Here is a 20384-nt window from a genome sequence, read left to right as displayed (position 1 = left end):
TCTCGGTGAAGATCGGAACAAAGAAGTCATAAGCATCTCCGCCATTTCCAAGTTTCCTGTTATTGTTTCCCCCTCCTCACTGAGCAATAGACCTAGCCTGTCCTTGGTCTTACTCTTGCGTCTAATATATTTATAGAATGTCGTCTTGTTTTCCTTTATGCCTGTAGCATAAAGCTGTAGTTTGAGCTCATTTTGTGCCTTTGCCTTTCAAATCTTGGTCCTGTATTCCTGTATTGTTTGCTTATATTCATCCTTTGTCATTTGCCCTAGTTTCCATTTTTTATATGACTCCTTTTTTATTTTTAGATCATGCAAGATCTCCTGGTTGATCCAAGGTGGTCTTTTGGCATATTTTCTATCTTTCCTACACAGCAGAATAGCTTGCTTTGAGCCGTTATCAATGTCCCTTTGAAAAACTGCAAACACTTTTATTTTCAGACTGTTTCTGTTGCTTTCCACCCACGAGCTATGCATGCAATCCTTCACATTTGAAGATCATATGTGAGGATTGTTTGCTTCTCTCCTCTTCCCCCCCCCCCCCCCCAATGTAAGGGGCCTTGACTGAGATACAAATTTCATAAAGGGCATACAGATAGAAGCCCTCTGATGTGGTAATGTATTTGCCATGATAATCAGTGTTGGAATAGCACATGTATTGTATTACTAGGCAAATGGCTATTAGCCCATAGCTTGCTATCATTAATTTCTGTGCTGCATTTATAAGGCAGTGGGCCTTTATTAAATGTTAGTTGACATAGTACTCCTTTGACTTAATGCTAACCCACTTTTTTGTACTGAAATGATCGTTACAAATTATAAAATGCTACAATTTAGAATGACACTTTTGATAAGATTGATATAACACTGGTGTTTGAATAGAAAATGGAGCATGGCAAATTGTGAGATAATGCAGTGATCTTCAAATGTGAAGGGTTGCATTCATAGCTTGTGGGTGGAAAGCAACAAACAGTTTCAAAATAACTGGTAGAAAAATGTGTTCAAGTACATGTGAAAGTCAGATACCTCCTGTCCTTGTAATATACACTTGTGATCTCTGATGTACGAATTAGGTGGCACTGTTGTTTTTTTTAAACATTGCTAGACACTACGTGCACATGCTCCATTGCTAGGGTTGCCAACTGTCTAATCACATAAACCCAAACACTCTGGTCCTACTAGGGTTACCAGATAGTTTCAGCAATAATACCGGACACACTTGACATTACATCGCAATCTACATTACATCTTATTTAGAAAATACCGGACGTTTATATTTTCTCATTTATATTTTCTGTTTGTTTCTTGAACAGAGAACTCAAATACTGGACTGTCCAGTTCAAAACCGGACACCCGGCAGCCCTATGTCCTACCCCGTCTCCAAGGATTCCCCTGCTCACTCCTTCGCCCTTCATTTTCATGGGGGAGGGAGGAGCATGAGTTTGGGGTATGGGCTTTGGGCTGAGCCTGAGGGATTTGCAGTGTGGGAGGGGGCTCTGGGTTGATCCTAGGGTAGGAGGGGTGTTAAGGTATGGGCTGTGGAAGAGAGTTTGGGCGCAGGAGGGGGTTCAGAGCTGAGGCAGGGGGTTGGAGGTACAAGGTGCTGGCTTCAAGAGGGAGCTGAGGGCTTGGGCAAAGTTTTTTTTGGGGGGGGGCATCTGGGAGAGGGCTCAGGGCTGGGACAAGTCAAATTTGAGTGTCAGTTGCCCAGGCTAACTGCAGTAAAGTCATAAACAGAATGACCAGTTTTTCAGATGTACTCAGCATGCAGAAATTTCTGTTGCAAGCAGTAAATAGTAGGCCTTAATGGTAAGGAAAGATATCTTAAAAATCTGCCTATTCACTGAGGTACCTAAATGTGTGCTGAGATCCCTTTAAAATCTGTCCCCAAAATCTGTTTTAGAATTGTTCTATGGCTCTGAAATATAGCCACTTGTTCCTGAATGCTCTCAGTGAGATTGGCATCACGGACTCTATTCCAGTGTGGAAGGCTGAGGAAGATTAGTTGTTACTCCATTGATTGAGCCACCATGGTGTCATGAGAGTGAGAAAAAACCGAACTTAGCGCCAATAGGGACTGCTTCATGTCATGAAACCTGTGTGCGCTCAGCCCCGAATTCCACCGGTTTCCCCTTTTGCTGCCATCTTGCATACGATATATGTCTAACTACTGTTTACAGTGCTGGCAGAACAGATGCTATATTGATGTTAGAGGTGGTGGGTGGGTGTATATTTGGGGTTTTTCCTCTCCGTTTTAAACTATATGCATCAGGGTTTTGAGCCCATAGAATTTGTACAACTTCATCATATGTCACTAGATTTCTGGAAGGAAGGAAAGTGGGCCTATCATTCAATCTGTGAATTATTTCAGTTGAAAGTGCTGTAGCCTGGAACACATCCCATCTTCCTAAATCAGCAACAGTTATTTGAAGTAATAAAACAAAAAATAGATCTTAAAAAAGATCACTTTTGTATCCAGCTGAAAATCTATTTAACCATCTTTTCTGGGAGTTTCTTCGAAGTTTGCCACTCACAATGTGTGGAAGATTTGCTTACTACTGGTGACAAATGTTCATGTCCACTTGGCTTTTATTCACTAGGTTTTCAGTAATTCCCTCCAATGATTCTGCACCAAGTTGTTTCTTTCTCAGAAGCAAGTTAATCTAAATTTTGTTGTAACTTCTGTAATTGTCTTGCTTAGTTTATATTATACAGAAATGCAGGGGTAAGATTAGAAAGGCAAAGGCACAAAATGAGCTCAGACTAGCTACAGGCATACAAGGCAACAAGGAGACATTCTATAAATATATTAGAAGCAAGAGGAAGACCAAGGATAGGGTAGGCCCTCTGCTCAGTAGGCCCTCTGCTCAGTGAGGAGGGAGAAGCAGTAACAGGAAACTTGGAAATGGCAGAGGTGCTTAATGACTTTTGTTTCGATCTTCACCAAGAAGTCTGAAGGAATGCCTAACATAGTGAATGCTAGAGGGAAGGTGGTAGGTTTAGAGCAGGGGTTCCCAATCTTTTTGACACGGGGACCAGTAAATCCATTAAGGAGCTTTTGGAGGACTGGTAACATATATTTGCATATTCATTAAGCGAGTGATGAATATGCAAATAAGTTTCTGGTCCTCCCAAAGCCATCAGTGCCAGCTTTAGCAAAACTTTTGATACGGTCATCCACAGTATTCTTGCCAGAAAGTTAAGGAAATATGGATTAGATAAGTGGACTGTAAAATGGAGAGAGAGCTGTCTAGACCAAACTTTTTACTTTAGTTGGAACCCATTTTTTAGTACTGTTTTTTGCAGTCCAAAAATATAAATGCATATTTAAAAAAAGAATGAAAAATGAATACATTTTCACTGTATTATTTATTCACAATAATAACAATACATAACATAAATCTTAATTACAATTTAACTAGTAGAATTTTAACAGTTGTAAAGTTTGTTTGTTTATAATTGAATGAGTTGAATATAAGTCATTTGTGTGCACTTTATAGCTTTTGAATACAGGCAGTCCCCGGGTTACGTACAAGATAGGGACTGTAGGTTTGTTCTTAAGTTGAATCTGTATGTAAGTCGGAACTGGCGTCCAGATTCAGCCGCTGCTGAAACTGACTGCCAGTTCTGACTTACATACAGATTCAACTTAAGAACCCCAAGTCAGCTGCTGCTGAAACTGATCAGCAGCTGATTCCAGGAAGCCTGGGGCAGAGCAACTGTGCCTCGGGCTTCCTGTAGTCAGCGCTGGTCAGTTTCAGCAACGGCTGACTTCGGGACTCCTGGGGCAGAGCAGCTGGGGTGCTGCTGGGTTGCTCCAGTAGCACCGCTCCTCGGTACTACTGGACCAACCCAGCAGCACCCCAGCCGCTCTGCCCCAGGAGTCCTGATTCAGCCGCTGCTGAAACTGACCAGCAGCGGCTGAATCAGGACGCCTGGGGCAGAGCAGCTGGGGTGCTGCCGGATTGGTCCAGTAGTGCCCAGAGCGGCGCTACGGGACCAACAGGCAGCGCCCCAGCTGCTCTGCCCCAGGGTCCACAACAAAAGCCTGGTCTGCTGGGGGGGGGGGGCACACTAGCTGCGCCCCCACCAGCAGACCAGGGACACCGGGAGCAAAGCGGCAGCGGGGGGTGCCTCGCCTCTGAGGCTTTTCTCTGGCGCGGGAGTGCTTTGCTCCCGGTGCCCCTGGTTTGCTGGAGACGGTCCCCAGCAGACCAGGGGCACCGCGAGCAAACCCGCAGCAGCGGCGGGTTCCCGCGCTTCTGAGGCTTTCATAATCATATCTAACAAAACACATCAAATTGGCAGCATCAGCTATATCAGTGCTTTCATCCACTTGTAATGCAAAAAACTGACTATTCTGTATTCGATGAATGAGCATTTCTTCAATATTTTTTGCCATTTCTTCAGTTCTACGTTTCACTGTATTGTTGGATAAAGACAGAGAACCCAACTGATTTCCCCCTTTTTTCCTCCATAAATATGGGATGTAATAATATGCAATGCAGGAAGTATTAACCTTTCACCAACAGTACTTGGGTAACCTGTCTCGGCTATTAGTTTTGAAACTTCATATGAAGCCAACACAAAGTTTTCATTTGAAGAGCCCATAGAAAGTGCACTTCTCATGTGTGTTTTTTTGTTTTTGTTTTTAAGCAAAAGCTCATTCATTTCTCTTGGTTATGAAAAAATCTATGGGCTTACTTGCGTATTCTGGATGTTTGCACTGGTTTCATGCACTCGTTATAGTTCTGAGACACAGATTAGGCATAATGGCAAGTGATTATCACTTCCAACACTTATAAAACCAAATTTCAAATACTCATCAGAATAATTGCGGGTCCAAGGAGTTAAGCAGTTAACCTAAGAGGACGTGCACGTTGTCCCACTATGCAGAAACAAACTGAGGCTGCTGTATCACGTGACAGGAAAACCAATGATACAGGCTTGGCTGTGTGAAAATACACATGCTTCCGGGGAGACGAAGCCCTTTCTCGCTGCCTTGCCAGGTGGCCTGCGCTCCCCGGCACTGCCAAGGCACTGTGCTGCCCCTACAGAGAGCCCACCCCCTGGAGGAGCCATTGAATTCCCATTAAAAAGTAGTCCACCACTCACCCATAGAGACCACTGCATTCTCCATCCAGCCCGGCCCAGGGATTGGGAACGTGGTGCCGCATGGGCAGTTGGGAAAACCCAGAACTCCTAGCTGCATCCTTCATCTGGCCAGGGCTTGGGGACACAGCATGCACGGGCATGCTTGGAGCGCGGAACACCCCGGCAACCCCACTGAGGCCTGGTATATTTTTGCTGCAGCCCGGTAACAGGCCGCAGCCCATAGTTTGAGGAATGCTGGTTTAGAGGGTAAAATAAAAAAAGAACAAGATAAAAATCACTTAGAAAAGTTAGATGTCTGCAAGTGACCAGGGCCTGATGAAATACATCCTAGAATACTCAAGGAGCTGATAGAGGAGCTATCTGAGCCGGTGGCTATCATCTTTGGAAAATCATGAAAGACAGGAGAGAGAGTCCAGAAGACCAGAAAAGGGCAAATATAGTGCCCATCTATAAAAAGGGAAATAAGAACAACCCAGGAAACTCCGGACCACTCACTGAGTTTAACTTCTGTGCTAGGAAAGATAATGGAACAAGTAATTAAAGAAATCATCTGCAAACACCTAGAAGGTAATAAGGTGATAGGGAACAGCCAGCATGGATGTGTAAAGAACAAATCATGTCAAACCAAGTATGATAGCTTTCTTTGATAGGATAACAAGCCTTGTGGATAAGGGAGAAGCGGTAGACATGGTTTACCAGGACTTTAGTAAGGCATTTGATACGGTTAACTTATCAGTAAACTAGGCAAATACAAGTTAGATGGGGTTACTATAAGGTGGGTGCATAACTGGATGGATAACTGTTCTCAGAGATTAGTTATTAACAGTTCATAATCATGCTGGAAAGGTACAACAGGTGGGATTCTGCAGGGGTCTTTTTTGGGATGGGTTTTGTTCAACATCTTCAACTATTTAGATATTGGCAAAGATAATAGGCTTATTAAGTTTGCAGATGATATCAAGCTAGGAGAGGTTGAAACTGCTTTTGAAGATACGGTCATAATTCAAAATGATCTGGACCTATTGGAGAAATGGTCTGAGGCAGACAGGATAAAGTTTAATAGGGACAAATGCAAAGTACTCCACTTAGGAAGGTATAGTCAGTTTCTCACACATAGAATGGAAAGCAACTGTCTAGGAGGAATATGGCAGAAAGGGATCTAGAGGTTATAGTGGACCACAAGCTAAATATGAGTCAACAGTGTGACGCTGTTTCCAAAAAAGCCAACATGATTCCAGGATGTAACAAGTGTATTGTGAGCAAGACACAAGAAGTCATTCTTCCACTCTACGCTGATTAGGCCTCAGTTGGAGTATTGTGTCCAGTTTTGGGCACCGCATTTCAAGAAAGATGTGGAGAAATTGGAGAGGGTCCAGAGAAGAGCAACAAGAATGGTTAAAGGTCTAGAGAACATGGGCTATGAGGGAAGACTGAAATAATTTGGCTCGCTTAGTTTAGAAAAGAGAAGACTGAGAGGGGACATGATAGCAGTTTTCAGGTATCTAAAAGGGTGTCACAGAGAGGAGGGAGAAAAATTGTTCTCCTTGGCCTCTGAGGATAGAACAAGAAGCAATGGGCTCAAACTGCAGCAAGGAAGATTTAGGTTGGACATTAGGAAAAAGTTCCTAACTGTCAGGGTAGTTGAACACTAGAATAAATTGCCTAAGGAGGTTGTGGAGTCTCCATCTCTGGAGATATTTAAGAGCAGGTTAGATAAATGTCTACCAGGTATGGTCTTCTGGATAGTGCTGGGTCCTGCTGTGAGGGCAGGAGACTGAACTCTTGAGGTCCCTTCTGGTCCTAGTGTTCTATGATTCTGTGATATTAAGCAGAGAAAAATTAATACAGTAGCACAATAGAAAATATTTGAACTGCCAGAAACCTATAGCTCTGATCCAATTAGAAATCCCAGATGTGTGCTTTGACTAACATACTTTCAGTGGGGCTAGGGATGTAAAATCCTGGTCAATCATTAAACTAGTTAAACCTAAGGCTTGAGAGGGAGAGGCTCCAACTGCTCTCTCCTTCCCTCCTGCACCCCACTCACCACACACTGGGCTACAGGCACTGGCAGCCCCTCATGCAGGGTGGCCAGGTCCTGCTCTCTCTTTTCCAGCATTGTTCAATCTTGTACTGATCTCTCTCACAACACTGCTTTCCCTTTTAATATGAATAATATTCACTTTTTTGCCATTTTGACAGATTTAAGATTTCTTAAGATTAAGACTTTCCTTCTGAAACAGCTCTCTCCTCCATACAGGCTAGAATTAAGTGGGTCAAACTGTTTCCTCTCAATTGTAGTCTAGATGTTCACAGATATCTTACTTTAGTGTTTATTTAACAATTACATCAGTGTAAGAGCAGAATTCAGCTGCTGTGTTTGCATGATGTACCAGTTATCCTTCCTTTTAGCTTATCAGTCATAAAAGACCGAAGCACAACTATAGATATGCATTCAAGAATAACATGTCAGATTTTCAGAGGCCTCACTCCATCCTCAATTTGCATGCACCTGTAGAGATCACTAATGTAAGCTAGACTATCTAATCACTTCATAAGATTTGTAGACACAAATTTAGTGTCTGTCTAAACTCAAAGTTGTTTAGAAAATATTTTGCATATAATTTAAAATCCCTTTTGCTGTTTTCTGCAGGTCCTTTCACAGATGTTGTCACCACAAACCTGAAACTTGGTAATCCTACAGACAAAAATGTGTGCTTCAAAGTAAAGACTACAGCACCACGCAGATACTGTGTAAGGCCTAACAGTGGAATTATTGATGCAGGAACATCAATTAATGTTTCTGGTAAGTCATTCAAGACTGTGTGATTTGTAGTTGAAGCTGGTCTCATCAGTGTTCTCTGAGACTCAACTTAATACACACTGGGAAAATGGAGAGGCAAGCAAGAGAGCATGATTTCATATTTATTTTGTTTCCATGAAAAAACAGCTGTTTCATAACCTCTATTTCTGGTTGCTTAATTTAAAATCTCTTATTTTGATAAAAGTGAAAGCAAATGCAATGTTTTGTACTTCTTGAAAATGCACTGTGCATTTTGACACTGAAAAAACTTCAAAAAAATAAGCCGTTACAGTGTAAGGGGAAAAGAGTAATGGATTTGTTTGTTGGTAAGTGACAGCTGAAGTTTTATCTTGCATAAATCTGCAGAAGTTGGGCAACAGCAATAGTAAGACAATGGACTTGTGCTATAAGTTTGCTGAGGTGAATATATTTCCCACCAAAAAGGAAGAGTTTCTTAATTAGGCAAGTCACTTGGCTGGTTACATTGCTCTACAGCCCAAATGCTTCTGAAATAAATGTAGTCAAACTTAACTAATTCTTGGTCACTGAGAACGAAAATGATGCATAAAATTGTTGATTGGCTTTAGTTTTCAAGATATGCTATTGGGTCAGTATATACGACCCTTGACTTGCGAATGGCGGAGGATAAGTGAGTTATAAAGGGAAGGGATCTCAATTTAAACCAGAAATGACTAAAATACATCTTTGACTGGATCTATGAATAAATCTGACTGAGTTTGGACAGTACTTGCTTTTTAGGCAAAACAGTGAATGATGCAATCTGAAGCTGGTATTGCATCATACATGATATGAATTGCATCATGTTATTCCTAGAAGTCATGGATGTTTTGCTGCATAATGGCAATGTTTTGCCATCAGTTCCAGTTGGTCATGCAGTCCATATGAAGGAAACCTATGACAACATGAAACAACTATTGAGGTGCATAAACTATGACCAACATCAGTGGCAGCTTTGTGGCGATTTGAAGGTTGTTGCTCTCTTGCTTGGTCTGCAGACTGGATACACAAAGTACTGCTGTTTTCTCTGCGAATGGGATAGTCGTGCAAGAGATTCCCACTACATCAAGATATATTGGCCACTCTGACAGTCATTGGAGCCTGGGAGGAAAAGTGTTCAGCATCCACCACTTGTTGAATCAAGGAAGATTTTGTTACCACCCTTACACATCAAGCTGCGTCTGATGAAGAACTTTGTCAAGGTCATGAACAAAAACACAAGCAGCTTTCAAGTACCTCTGTGGAAAATTTCCAAGGTTAAGTGAAGCTAAGATAAAGAAAGGTGTCTTTGGTCCTCAGATTCGTGAACTTCTTCAAGATGATGCATTTGATCATGCACTGCGTGGCAAGGAAAAGACGGCACTATTCCAGTTAGTGGCAATAAATTTTCTTGGAAACAACAAGGCAGACAACTACAGGTTGTTGGTGGAAAACCTCCTCAAGGCATACAAAAGCCTTGGTTGCAACATGTCACTAAAGATACATTTTTTGCGCTTTCATCTAGATTTTTTTCCACCGAACTGCGGAGCAGTGAGCGACGAGCATGGCGAGCGATTTCACCAGGACGTTGCAACAATGGAGAAACACTATCAGGGCAAATGGAGCCCATCAATGCTTGCAGACTATTGCTGGACAGTGACAAGAAATGCTCCATTTAATGAATACAAGAGACAAGCCAAGAAGCACCGAGTAGACACTGAAGAGGACTAAACTATTTACATAAGTTTTTTGCCTTTTTGTTTCATAATAAATTTTATTTATGTAACCCTTTTGCTGATTTTTAAAATGTTACATAAACAGGACAGGTGAAATATCATGTAAAGCAACCACAAACACATGACAAGACCTAGGTTTGCAGTTTGATTAAAACTCTATCTATACAATATACATAGACGTAAAATATAAAAACTTAAATATCTTGGAAACAGTAGCCAATCACTTGTTTTAATTGTCATATTTGAATTCAGCACATCAAAATACATAATAAATATCACATTTTATCTCTGAAGCAGACGACTTCTAAAAAATTGTAGACCAGTGTTATTTAAATTACACCACTGCAGTCCAGAGAAAAATTTGGCCCTTTGAAATAAATGTGTTTAACTTTAAATTACACATTTCTCAGACTATTTTGGTACTGTTTGCAGATATTTTGTAACACTTAAGTACTATTCCATAAATCCACTGTCACAATAGTAGTTGAGAATTTGACTTAAATCGTTTTGTGAGTTAGTAATTGACTTTTCAAAAAACTCTGAAGCCACGTTCATGGGTGTTTCATGTAGTTTTTATAGCTGAGATTTGTATACTTGAACTCAGAACAGCACATCCTAATTATAATGGCTACCAATTGTGTAGCCAAATTCCAAGTTATTTTTCAAGTGATTTACATATGTCCGTTCCGCATCAAATTTGTGTGCGCCCAGTATATAGTAGTCAGAGACTTGTTCAGTGGAACCTGTCAGGGCAGCACATGCACCACCTGCTTCATAATGGTCAATGTGAAAGTGTAAAGGGCAGAATTGCTATGATTCCCCTCAGTTTTTTCTTCTCGTACTTGATGGTTATTGGCAGGGCTCGCCAAGCAGATCGCTCTTCGCTGGCTTTTCTGGGTTGTAATCTACTCACCACAGGCGAGTAGGTTACATTATTTGTTGAGCCCTGGTTATGGAATGTTTCTTGTTGGAAGTTTTATTTCTCATTTGTGTTTATTGATAGCCGTTTAGTTGTTATAATAATAATAAGTTTTCCTTTTAAAATGTTTTTTAATACTTTGGTTCCTGTTGCTGGGTACCTTGTAACTGGGTTTCAAGCCTTGTTGTTGTTGTAAGAAACTTTGACAGTGTGTGACCTGCTGGTTGCCTGAGGTGACTCAGTGTCTCATATCAGGAAACTGTCAAATGCTCAGAATCTGAGAGATTGAAACCTCTGGCACCAAAGTCTAGGAAGTTTGTGGTCAAGAACACAAGAGTTCACTCAAGGCCAAGGTACTCTGAGGCAGTCACCTGATCGAAAGGGACCATCAGCGCCAGTGTTGTCATGGTGGACCAACCCCTGAAGTGGCTCCGTATAGTTCAGTGGTATGGGAGACTTTCCTGGTATGTCTACACCTGAGGCTTATGCGATGAGATGGGATAGGAACATAAGAATGGCCATACTGAGTGATACCAGAGGTCCATCTAGCCCAGTATCCTGTCTTCTGACAGTGGCCCAATGCCAGGTGCTTCAGAGGTAATGAACAGAATAGACAATCCAAGTGATCTATCCACTGTCATCCGGTCCCAGGTTCTGGCAAACAGAAGCGAGGGACACTGAAAGTATGATATTGAATGAATCCGGTAAGTCTCTTAGCATTGGCTTCACAGGCTAGCCAAGGGACTTCTCACTCAGTACTGATGCTGCTTTGTATCACTCCAATGTATAATATTGTGATTTCCACTAGTTTGTTGAATGTGTCTTTATGTCATGCCATCCATGATCTCACTGGGACTGCCATCTCCAGGCTCTGGTTATCAATCTCTGGCATCAAAGAGAACAGTTCTCCCCCTTGGTCAAAAGTTGACTCTGAACTCTGACAGCTGTGCCATGAACATCATTGGTTCCTATCCACTACCTACCATCCTCGGAGTCCCCCGGGGATGCTATCTTGACCATCAAGCAGATCTAAGGCAAAGAAGAAATTTGGTTCTAAAGCCCTGTCTGCCCATTGCAGATTTCCACTTACCTCCGTATATCCTCCACATCCTCCTCTCTCTGCTTTATCAAGTAGATACTGACAGATGCAGCAGGAGAACACTCCCAGTACTGGTCTCAGTACTGACTGGGAAGTATTTGCTCAGGTGAATGTACCTCTAGAGTAGTGGTTGTCAAACTGGAGTCTGGGAACCACCAATGGTCTGTGGATGCCTTGAAGGTGCAGTGTGCTTGAGCTCAGCCCCTCCCCTTCTTACCCTCACGGGAAAAGTGGATCCAGCAGTGCTTCCAAGCGCCTCTGCTTCCCCTCCCTCAGCTGGGGAAATAGAAGTGCATTGATGCAATGCTTAGAGGCTTTCCCCACTGCTCCCATTGGCTGGAAACAGACCAGTGGGAGCAGTAGGAGGCTGTGCCTGAGACACAATGTCTGGGAGCAGCGCAGGGCATGAAAGCAAGAAAGTTCCCCACCTCCCCTTCATGCCCAGGTCCTACACTGCCCTCTCCCCCCAAACATACCCCCGCTGAGTCCCTGCACCCCCCCATCCTGCTCCTGCAACCTCAAATGGGTATTCAGAACTATCTGGCAGACCTGTTAAACCTATCATTCACTAAGTCACCATGAGAGTTGTCTGCCCAAACACAGCTAGATACATTTCCCACCTTTGGTAACTTCCCATGTAGACCTGTTTACAACAAAAGTTAATTGGAAGTCTCATCCAGATTCTTTCCTGTTGCCTTAAACAGACAAGCGCCTGACCACACTTGCTTCAGTTCCACTCCTCCCCAGAGTGCTGTTGAATGCCATCTGGACTGATTTTCAGGTCATACTCATAGTTCTTGCATGGCCTCAGCAGCATTAGATATTTTGGCCTTCTGCTGAAATATATCCCAAATCTTCAGATGAGTAGTGTGTAGGAATGAAATAAAATGCTTTAGAGAGCAGTTGAATGGAGAGCTTGTTTTGATCTTTAAACATCCAGAATAAAGCTTTGTTCTTTCTGCTAGCCTGAGGCATGCACATGAAAATCATCCAAATTTTTGAATTGATGGTGAAAATTATCTTGATTGTTCAGGTCCAAATAATCTTACAGGAGTAAGATGTGGACCCTTTTCATCTGTCATATTAATATTTACAGTTACATTCCGTGAGGAAGAGAGGTCCTTTATCATACTGTTATCAATACCATCTTGCTCTTAATTTCAGGCATTGTATTTAATAAAAGTTCACTTGTGCTGTCAATAACTGTTAATGCTACCTTAAACAGAGTCTAGCTTTCGAGTAAACTACCTTTTGCCATCTTGACTTACACTAACTATTGCAGTCCTGGACCTCCAGATCAGAGACCGCATGGACACATCTACAGTATGCAGATTTGGGTGATCTTGCCAAATACTTGTAGCCTAGTCCAGGACTTAGATTGACATTTCCAGCCATAAGACTAATGTGCTAACTCATTATGACTCTTAGCATTTGCTTTCTTGATAAGAATCCTTGTACTGATAATTGTTTTTGTTATCTGGGTCACTTAAGTGTTTCTAAGATGGACTTGCTTTCACACTGAAATTGAAATGATTATCAGAATAAACTAAATCCTAAAATGCTTACTCCAAATTAACATTGTATTTTTAAACTGTGCATGATAAATACTTAGAGCTCTTCATATTTCTTCCCTGTAATAAGCACCATTTGAAGTTAAGGAAACAGGATTCTAGGAATACAAATGTTCGTTCTTCATTTTTTTAGAAAAACAACATTGACCTTTCAGCTGGAAGCTATTTTTTAAAATTTAATTATGGCCCACTTGCACTCCATCCTCTTTCAAAAAGAGCTGTGTCCCCCTTTTGTTCATGGGTAGTTGCATTAAAGTACAAAATCTGAAGTGGGATAGGGCACAAAAAATAAGACACCCTGGCTCTGCTGTGCTTAGGGAAATACGAGAAGACCGTGTAAGAAGCTCTGTATATTGAAGGGGGTGTGCAAGAGAAGACTGAGGGAAAGGGAATGTAGAGCTAGTGAGTTTTCAACAGTTTGGGTAAGTGCACCAGGTACTGCTATATGTAGGACTGCAGTAGCAGCCGTGGAGGTAGTATGTCAGTGGTGGGCAACTTATTGCCCAGGGGCTACACGTGATTCATCAGGGTAAGCCACTGGTGGGCTGCCAGACATGTTGTTTATCTTTGCGTCTGCAGGTACTGTTACCCGAGGTTCTTTTAACCCAAACCTCTCGGTAACTTTTACTTTCTGGAGGGTGGTGTCAGGAAATAATTCAGGGGAGACACGGTCGTCGGACCAATAGGTGGATGGTACAAACAGGACAACGCGAGTGCTTTCACTTAAAGCTAAGCTTTACTTAGTCTCAAGCACTTACACACATCTGCAACAGGTTAGTAAAACACCCGCACCCTAGATAGTTACCAAAGTTGAGTGTGGCTCTCGAGTGACACTGGGCAGGCTTCTGATGGCCAGGCTTCCATCTGCTGGTGGGGACGAAGATGCGTCCGGATGTGAAGAGTCCTCTAGGTGACCCTTCAAGTGTTCCCAAAATTGTCCCCCAACTCAAACTTTCCTTCCCTATTTATCCATTAGTATTACAATAACATATCACTCAAACTTGTTAGGCAAGCACTTTTTAAAGATTAGGCAAGAGGTTTTCTTCTGATCATCACTTTCACCTGATGTGTGGTGTGTGAGGTTCTCCCCCCCCCCCCCCTCTCCCCCCAGAGACTCCATGCCCGGGGGCCCTGATAAATACATGTCTTAGGGCATTTAGACAAACTTCCTGTTTTTCTTAATGTATAGTTCAGCGATTTCACTAGAGATTTGGGCCTCAGGAAGGACATGCGGTCAAGCTGCCCTCTCAGTGGCACTCAAACTCCCCTTCTTTTTTCTGACTTGGTCTAGGTCTAATTTGGACCTGTTAGCTTGGTTGCTAAAGTTTAAGCAGTAAGCAACAGTGGATCAGGCACATTACTGGATTTGCCAAAATCTCCCCGTACAGTACCAGCTGCCAGCAGTTTCCATTGGCTGCAGTTTGCTGTTCTTGGCCAATGGAACTTCTTGGCTGCTGTTTCCTGCAACTCCCATTGGCTGGGAATGGCGAGCCATGGCCAATGGGAGCTGCGGGTGGCCCGTACCTGCAGATGCAAAGTAATCTCTTTGGCGGCCTACTAGTGGCTTACCCTGACGAATTGCATGCAACCCATGGGCCACAGGTTGCCCAGCACTTTGGTATGTTGTGCTCTGGTACCACATTGTGTTGGCTTCAAAGAGAGGATTCAAAACCTCCCAAAACCTTGATAAACACCAGATTTCCCCAGGTTGCATAGCAAGTACTATCTGTGTTTTAGCCTGTTAGAAGTCTGTGTAGAATTTACTGTTGCTAATTGTCATCTTCCCAAATTGGTTTAGTTGCAATATGGGAAGTAAGCGCCAAAGATGATAAACCTATTTCCATCCTGCCTTAATACTTTAAATAGAGCCTAAACAGTGTGAACTGCATAAACTGTACTAAGTAAGGTCAGCATGCTGTTAGGTGATTAATTACTGGAACAGTTCATGAAGGGTTGCAGTAGATTTACCATCCCTCGCAGTCTATAAATCAAGAGTGGATGTTTTTCTGAAAGATATGGTGCAGTTCAACAAGTATTTTTTTTGGAGGTAGTAGGGGGGATTAGTCAGACTGACCTTCTGCATAATACAGGCTAGTTGATTAGTAGTCTAGGTGATTCTGGTCTTAGAATCAGACCTTCATGTCTGCAACCTCCCATCTACACAGATCCAGCTCCCAGGATTAGCATCTGAAATACAGTTATGGAAAAGAAAAGACCAATCCAGTGCTGTGCTGTTTGAGTCTTGCATTCTGGTTTTCTTGATCTTGCCTACATTAACTTCCTCCACCCCAACTTTCAGAATACTCTATTAGAATAGTTTTATTCTCAGATCACTTCATGGGCATGCTGTCCAATTGTTAAATGCACAGCAGTTTAAAATGCGGTATTTGAATTGATATTCAAAGCCATGTTTGTTCATGGATCAAGTGAAGTAACAAAATTATAGCCTATTCAAAAATATTTCAGCTTCTTGCAGTATGTTATTAAGGTTAGCACTTCTAATCTTCACCAAATTCTCATTTAATGAACACAAAAGTATTAATTGCAACATTTATACTGAAGTCATGAATGTACAGCTTACTACAACACAAAATAAATTAGAGTATTTCCTATAGATTTTACTTGGGTATAATTTTGCTTCTCGTTATTGAAACTTGTCAGTAGCCATGTCAAATAGCATATATTCAATTTGTTAAATGCAAAAAAAAGCACTTTTTAAAATATTAGTATCCTGAACTTCAGTGTAAATGGTTTTTTTCTTTATGAAGGCAGGTATTTTCAGTCTTGTAGTAAGGCATAAAAATGCACTTAGATTCTTCAAAACCTAATATAATAATATTGGGCTACGTCTACATTGGCATGATCTTGCGCAAGAACTCTTTTGCGGAAGAGTTCTTGTGCAAAAACTCTTCCAAAAACTGGCATGTGCTTTTGCACAAGAGCATCCTTGCCAGTGTAGACGTTCTCTTGCGCAAGAAAGCTCTGATGGCCATCTTAACCATAGGGCTTTCTTGCACAAGAAATTCATGTTGCCTGTCTACACTGGCCTCTTGCGCAAGAACAGTTGCCAAGAGGGCTTCTTCCTGAGTGGGAGCATCATAGTTCTTGCACAAGAAGTACTGATTTCATACATTAAAACGTCAATGTACTTGCGCAAGAACTTGTGGCCAGTGTAGACAGGCAGCAAGTTTTTGCGCAAAAGCAGCTGCTTTTGCTAAGATTGCACCAATATAGATAACCTTGGAGTATAATGATTTGGATGATAACTTCCAGCCAATAAATCTAATAGGGATGTCTTCACAGTCTCTACTCCATTTTCTTGTGTTTCTTCTGTTGATTCGGTTTAATGTAGCTATTTGGTTGCACTAGAGTAGCACTGCATTTAATTTCTAAGAAGACTACTGCCAAAGTCTAACTGCATAAAGATCTTAAAGTGCAACAGTTTGTTCATCAGAATTTTACTCTCTGAACTCAAAATTGGGGCTGTTGTTTCTTTCCAGTGTTACCACTTGTCTTGAATTAAAACCGTATAATACTGTTTGAAGTTTCTCATAGGAATGAAAGCTTATAAGCAGATAAATCTCTTCTGGGAAGAATCCATCATTTTATCAGTGTATTCTGCTTTATTTGAAGTATCATGAAAGTCCACTGAAAACACACATAATCAAGCTTTCCATTTCTCAACCGTGAGGCAAAATCCAACCTCTAGATATGTGTATTTCAGAAAACTTCTTGAATGCCATTTTTTTAAAAGTACTCTCATCTCTATCAGCCCACCCTTAACTACAATTCCAGACTTGTAGCCTAGATTTTTTTTGGGGGGGGAGGGGAGAGCACATAAATGTACATACAGTTACATGTCTGATTATGACAATTTAGTGCAAATAACCATCAATGGCTCTCTCTGTGCATAATCTAATTTGCGTTTGATCTTAACTTTGAAAATATGGGCATCTGAGTGTGTTTGAATGGTTTCTTTAACAAAGACCTTCTATCTAGTTCTGTAACAGCCTGTAGTGTGCCACCTGTAAAAGATGCACATGAAAATGGTGGGGTTTACTTGGTTACAGTCAAAACCATGACAATTTCACCAGGTGCTGATATGCAACAAGGCGTGGGGGTTGGAGACACATGCCATCCATGGCCAACACCCTGGTGAAAAGCCCATCACCTCAGTTCATATTCTGGGAGAGAAGTGTTAGTATTTCCTCAGGGATGCTGTCTGTGAACATCTTTAGTGGTTTCTATTTTTCTTATAGCATCTGGATCAGGGGTCTGTAGCCTAAGGCTCTAGAGCCATGGCTCAGTATGGAACCAAATATGGCTCTTTTTGTCATTCCCAAAATACACACAACTTTTTAAATTAAAATGAAAAATTAATTCAACATTTTTAAAACATGTAATTATTTATATCAAGATGATTTCCCCCCTCCCCCCCCGTTTCACTTTTAACTGTTCATTTTAACAACCATACATCCTCTCCACTCCTTGGGCATCGTGCATATTCTCTTTTTAGTTGGTGGTTGGATCAAAAAAATTTTCCATCATATATGATGTTGAACTCTAACCCTCAACAGTAAAAATGGCAAAGAGAAAGAAAGATGAGGCATACAGAAATTTTCAAAAGGAGTGGACAGGCTTGTAAGCATTTATGGATAGGTCTGGATCTCCACAGTCTTATTTGTAGTGAGAGAGTGTTCTCCTCACCCCCCTCCCCCCAAAAAAAGAGAATTGCATGACAAAACATATAGCATTTGCTACAAAGTAGCCCAAGCATGACAAGAAAAAGCTTGCAAGGAGCGGCAGTGAAAAATGAACATTGGACAAAATAGCTTGCTAGCATGGTCAAAAAAAGGTGGAGGCTTAAACTCTGCAAGTTTTGTGGGCTCATACAGTGTTATTAGAGAGGGGAAGCCGTTCACTGACAGGGATTATGTGAAGAAATGCATGCTAAAAATTGGTCCGGAACTATTTGACGAGTTTCACAACAAGGGCAAAAATATTATAGAAAATTCAGGACATGCCATTATCTGCAAAAACAGTTCATGACAGAGCTGTGAAAATGACCCATCAAATCAACAAGGAACAAATGCACAATTTGAGTATAGCTACTTATGTTGCATTTGCTTTGGTCAAGACAACTGACGTATGTGACGTTAATCAGTTGTGTATTCTGGGACAATAGATTTGTGGAAATGCTGTTCATGAAGAAATGATTGAGATTACTAATGAAAAAAATCAAACAAGGGGTCAAGGCATCCTTAAAACTATGGTGAACTTTGTAAACAAAGAAATACAGTTGGATAATCTTGTGTTTATGTGTACGGACGGTGCACCTACCATGGTCAGCAAATACAGGGGATTTCTTACTGTTGTCAGAACAGCTGAACTGCACACTTTTGAACTTTCTTTCATTGTGCATCAAAAAGCACTTAGTGCACTATTTTGTGGAACTAAATTCTGAAATGTAATGTGACTGGTCATTCACATTGTCAATTGGATTCTTGCCCGAGATCTTAACATAAATTTCAGTTACTGCTTGAGGAAGTAGATCCCAAATACCTTGATCTTCTAATGCACAGTGTTCGCTGGTTATCTCATGGCAAAGTTTTCTCTCGTTTTGCTGCCTGTATTAATGAAATTAAGTCATTTTTGGATATGAAGGATGTCAAACACACCAAGTTTTCAGACTGTGACTGGTTGCTCAAGTTTTACTATCTTGTCAACATTACCAGTCATTTGAATGAATTGAACCTTAAGCTACAACGGCAAGGAAATACAGTCCTGACTCTGCAGCAGGCAGTGTTTGGATTTGAGTCTAAATAGATTGTCTTCATCAAAGATATCAAGATGAGCAGACTGGCACATTTTGAAAGATTATGAATGTTTTGTGTTTCGTATCAGAGAATCCAAATAACAGACTTGATTTGCAGCAGTTTGCCAGGTTTGTTTCTGAGCTACTGATAATATTCAAGTCTAGTTTTGTTGACTTTTGCAAACACGGTGCTCTGTTTTAAGTTTGATTCGTCCACATAAAGTATCCATTGAAGAACTGGATTTCATAGTTATTCCAGGCATTTTAGCAATTTGGACCTGGAAATAGCAGATTTCAAAGAGTCTGATATGAGTGGAAAAATTCATTAAGACTAATTCTGATTTAGAGTGCCTTGCTCAACAACATGGAGAATTGGCAAAACTGCACAAATTGGCTGACCTGAAGAAATTGGAGCATGCTGATGATCTGATTCTACAAACTTGGAAAGAACATCCTGTCACATACAACACCATGCAGAATGTCAGCTTGGCTGTACTTTCAATGTTAGACTCCACCTATATGTGTGAGTGGGCTTTTTCTCATTTGAATCACGTCAAAGGTAATTTGTGCTCAAAACTAACAGAAGACCGCTTGAAAGCATTCATGAAACTGAATTTGACCAGTTATGATGTATACGTCAAAGAAATGTGTGAAAGATGCAGCAATAGAAATCCCATTAAAGTAAGTTCTTGAGTACAGTGTTTCATTTATGCTATTAATCATCATGACAGTTATTAGTAATATTAAGTTGCATATTTTCAATCATGAAAATGGGCTATCTTATACTAGATCTCTGATCACTTGTTCTGAGTTTTGATGTAGTTTGGCTCTTCAGTTTGAAAAGGTTGCCAACCCCTGCTCTGGATAATCGATGCTTGATAAAGTTAGCCCTCCACAAAGTCATCTGGTAGATGGTGAAGAGAGAACATTCATTTCCTCCATCCCAGGGGCTCCTGACTACTGCTCTACTCTTCCATCAGCCTTTCAGTTACTGCACAGAAAAGCCATATCTGGTTTTCTATCCTCCTCAAATTGGACAGATCAGCAACCTGTTACCTTTTGATCCAAAGTCTCAGCTTAATTGTTTTTTAAACTGAAAGACTCTAATGGTTGTTGAAGAACCCACAAGAATGTGAAACACATGTAGCTGATGGCAGTCATGCCTGCTTGCATCAGCAGGGAATCTGAAATGATAGTTCTGTAAGTATGAACAGCTTCATCTCCATGAGATTAACAGAGATTCCTACTGATTAAAATTTGAACTCCTCTGATATCATCTCATGATTTTGGAACCTACAGCCATAGACCTGTACTTATGCCTTAATCTGGTCC

The 20384-nt window shown here is 41.2% G+C and overlaps 1 protein-coding gene across 2 annotated transcripts in view; it reads left to right on the top strand.

The window, feature by feature from the left end:
* VAPB (VAMP associated protein B and C) overlaps window positions 1–20384 on the top strand; it is a 62707-nt gene that overhangs the window by 22741 nt on the left and 19582 nt on the right. For both annotated transcript variants that reach the window (XM_014574721.3, XM_014574720.3), the window contains exon 2: window positions 7766–7918. In XM_014574721.3, coding sequence (XP_014430207.1) covers window positions 7766–7918 — 153 coding nt within the window. The remainder of the gene's footprint in view (window positions 1–7765; window positions 7919–20384) is intronic.

The sequence above is a fragment of the Pelodiscus sinensis genome, chromosome 18 (genome assembly GCF_049634645.1).
Source record: "Pelodiscus sinensis isolate JC-2024 chromosome 18, ASM4963464v1, whole genome shotgun sequence".
In the NCBI taxonomy this organism is placed as follows: Eukaryota; Metazoa; Chordata; order Testudines; family Trionychidae; genus Pelodiscus; species Pelodiscus sinensis.
This window is presented reverse-complemented; position numbering and strand designations above follow the sequence as displayed.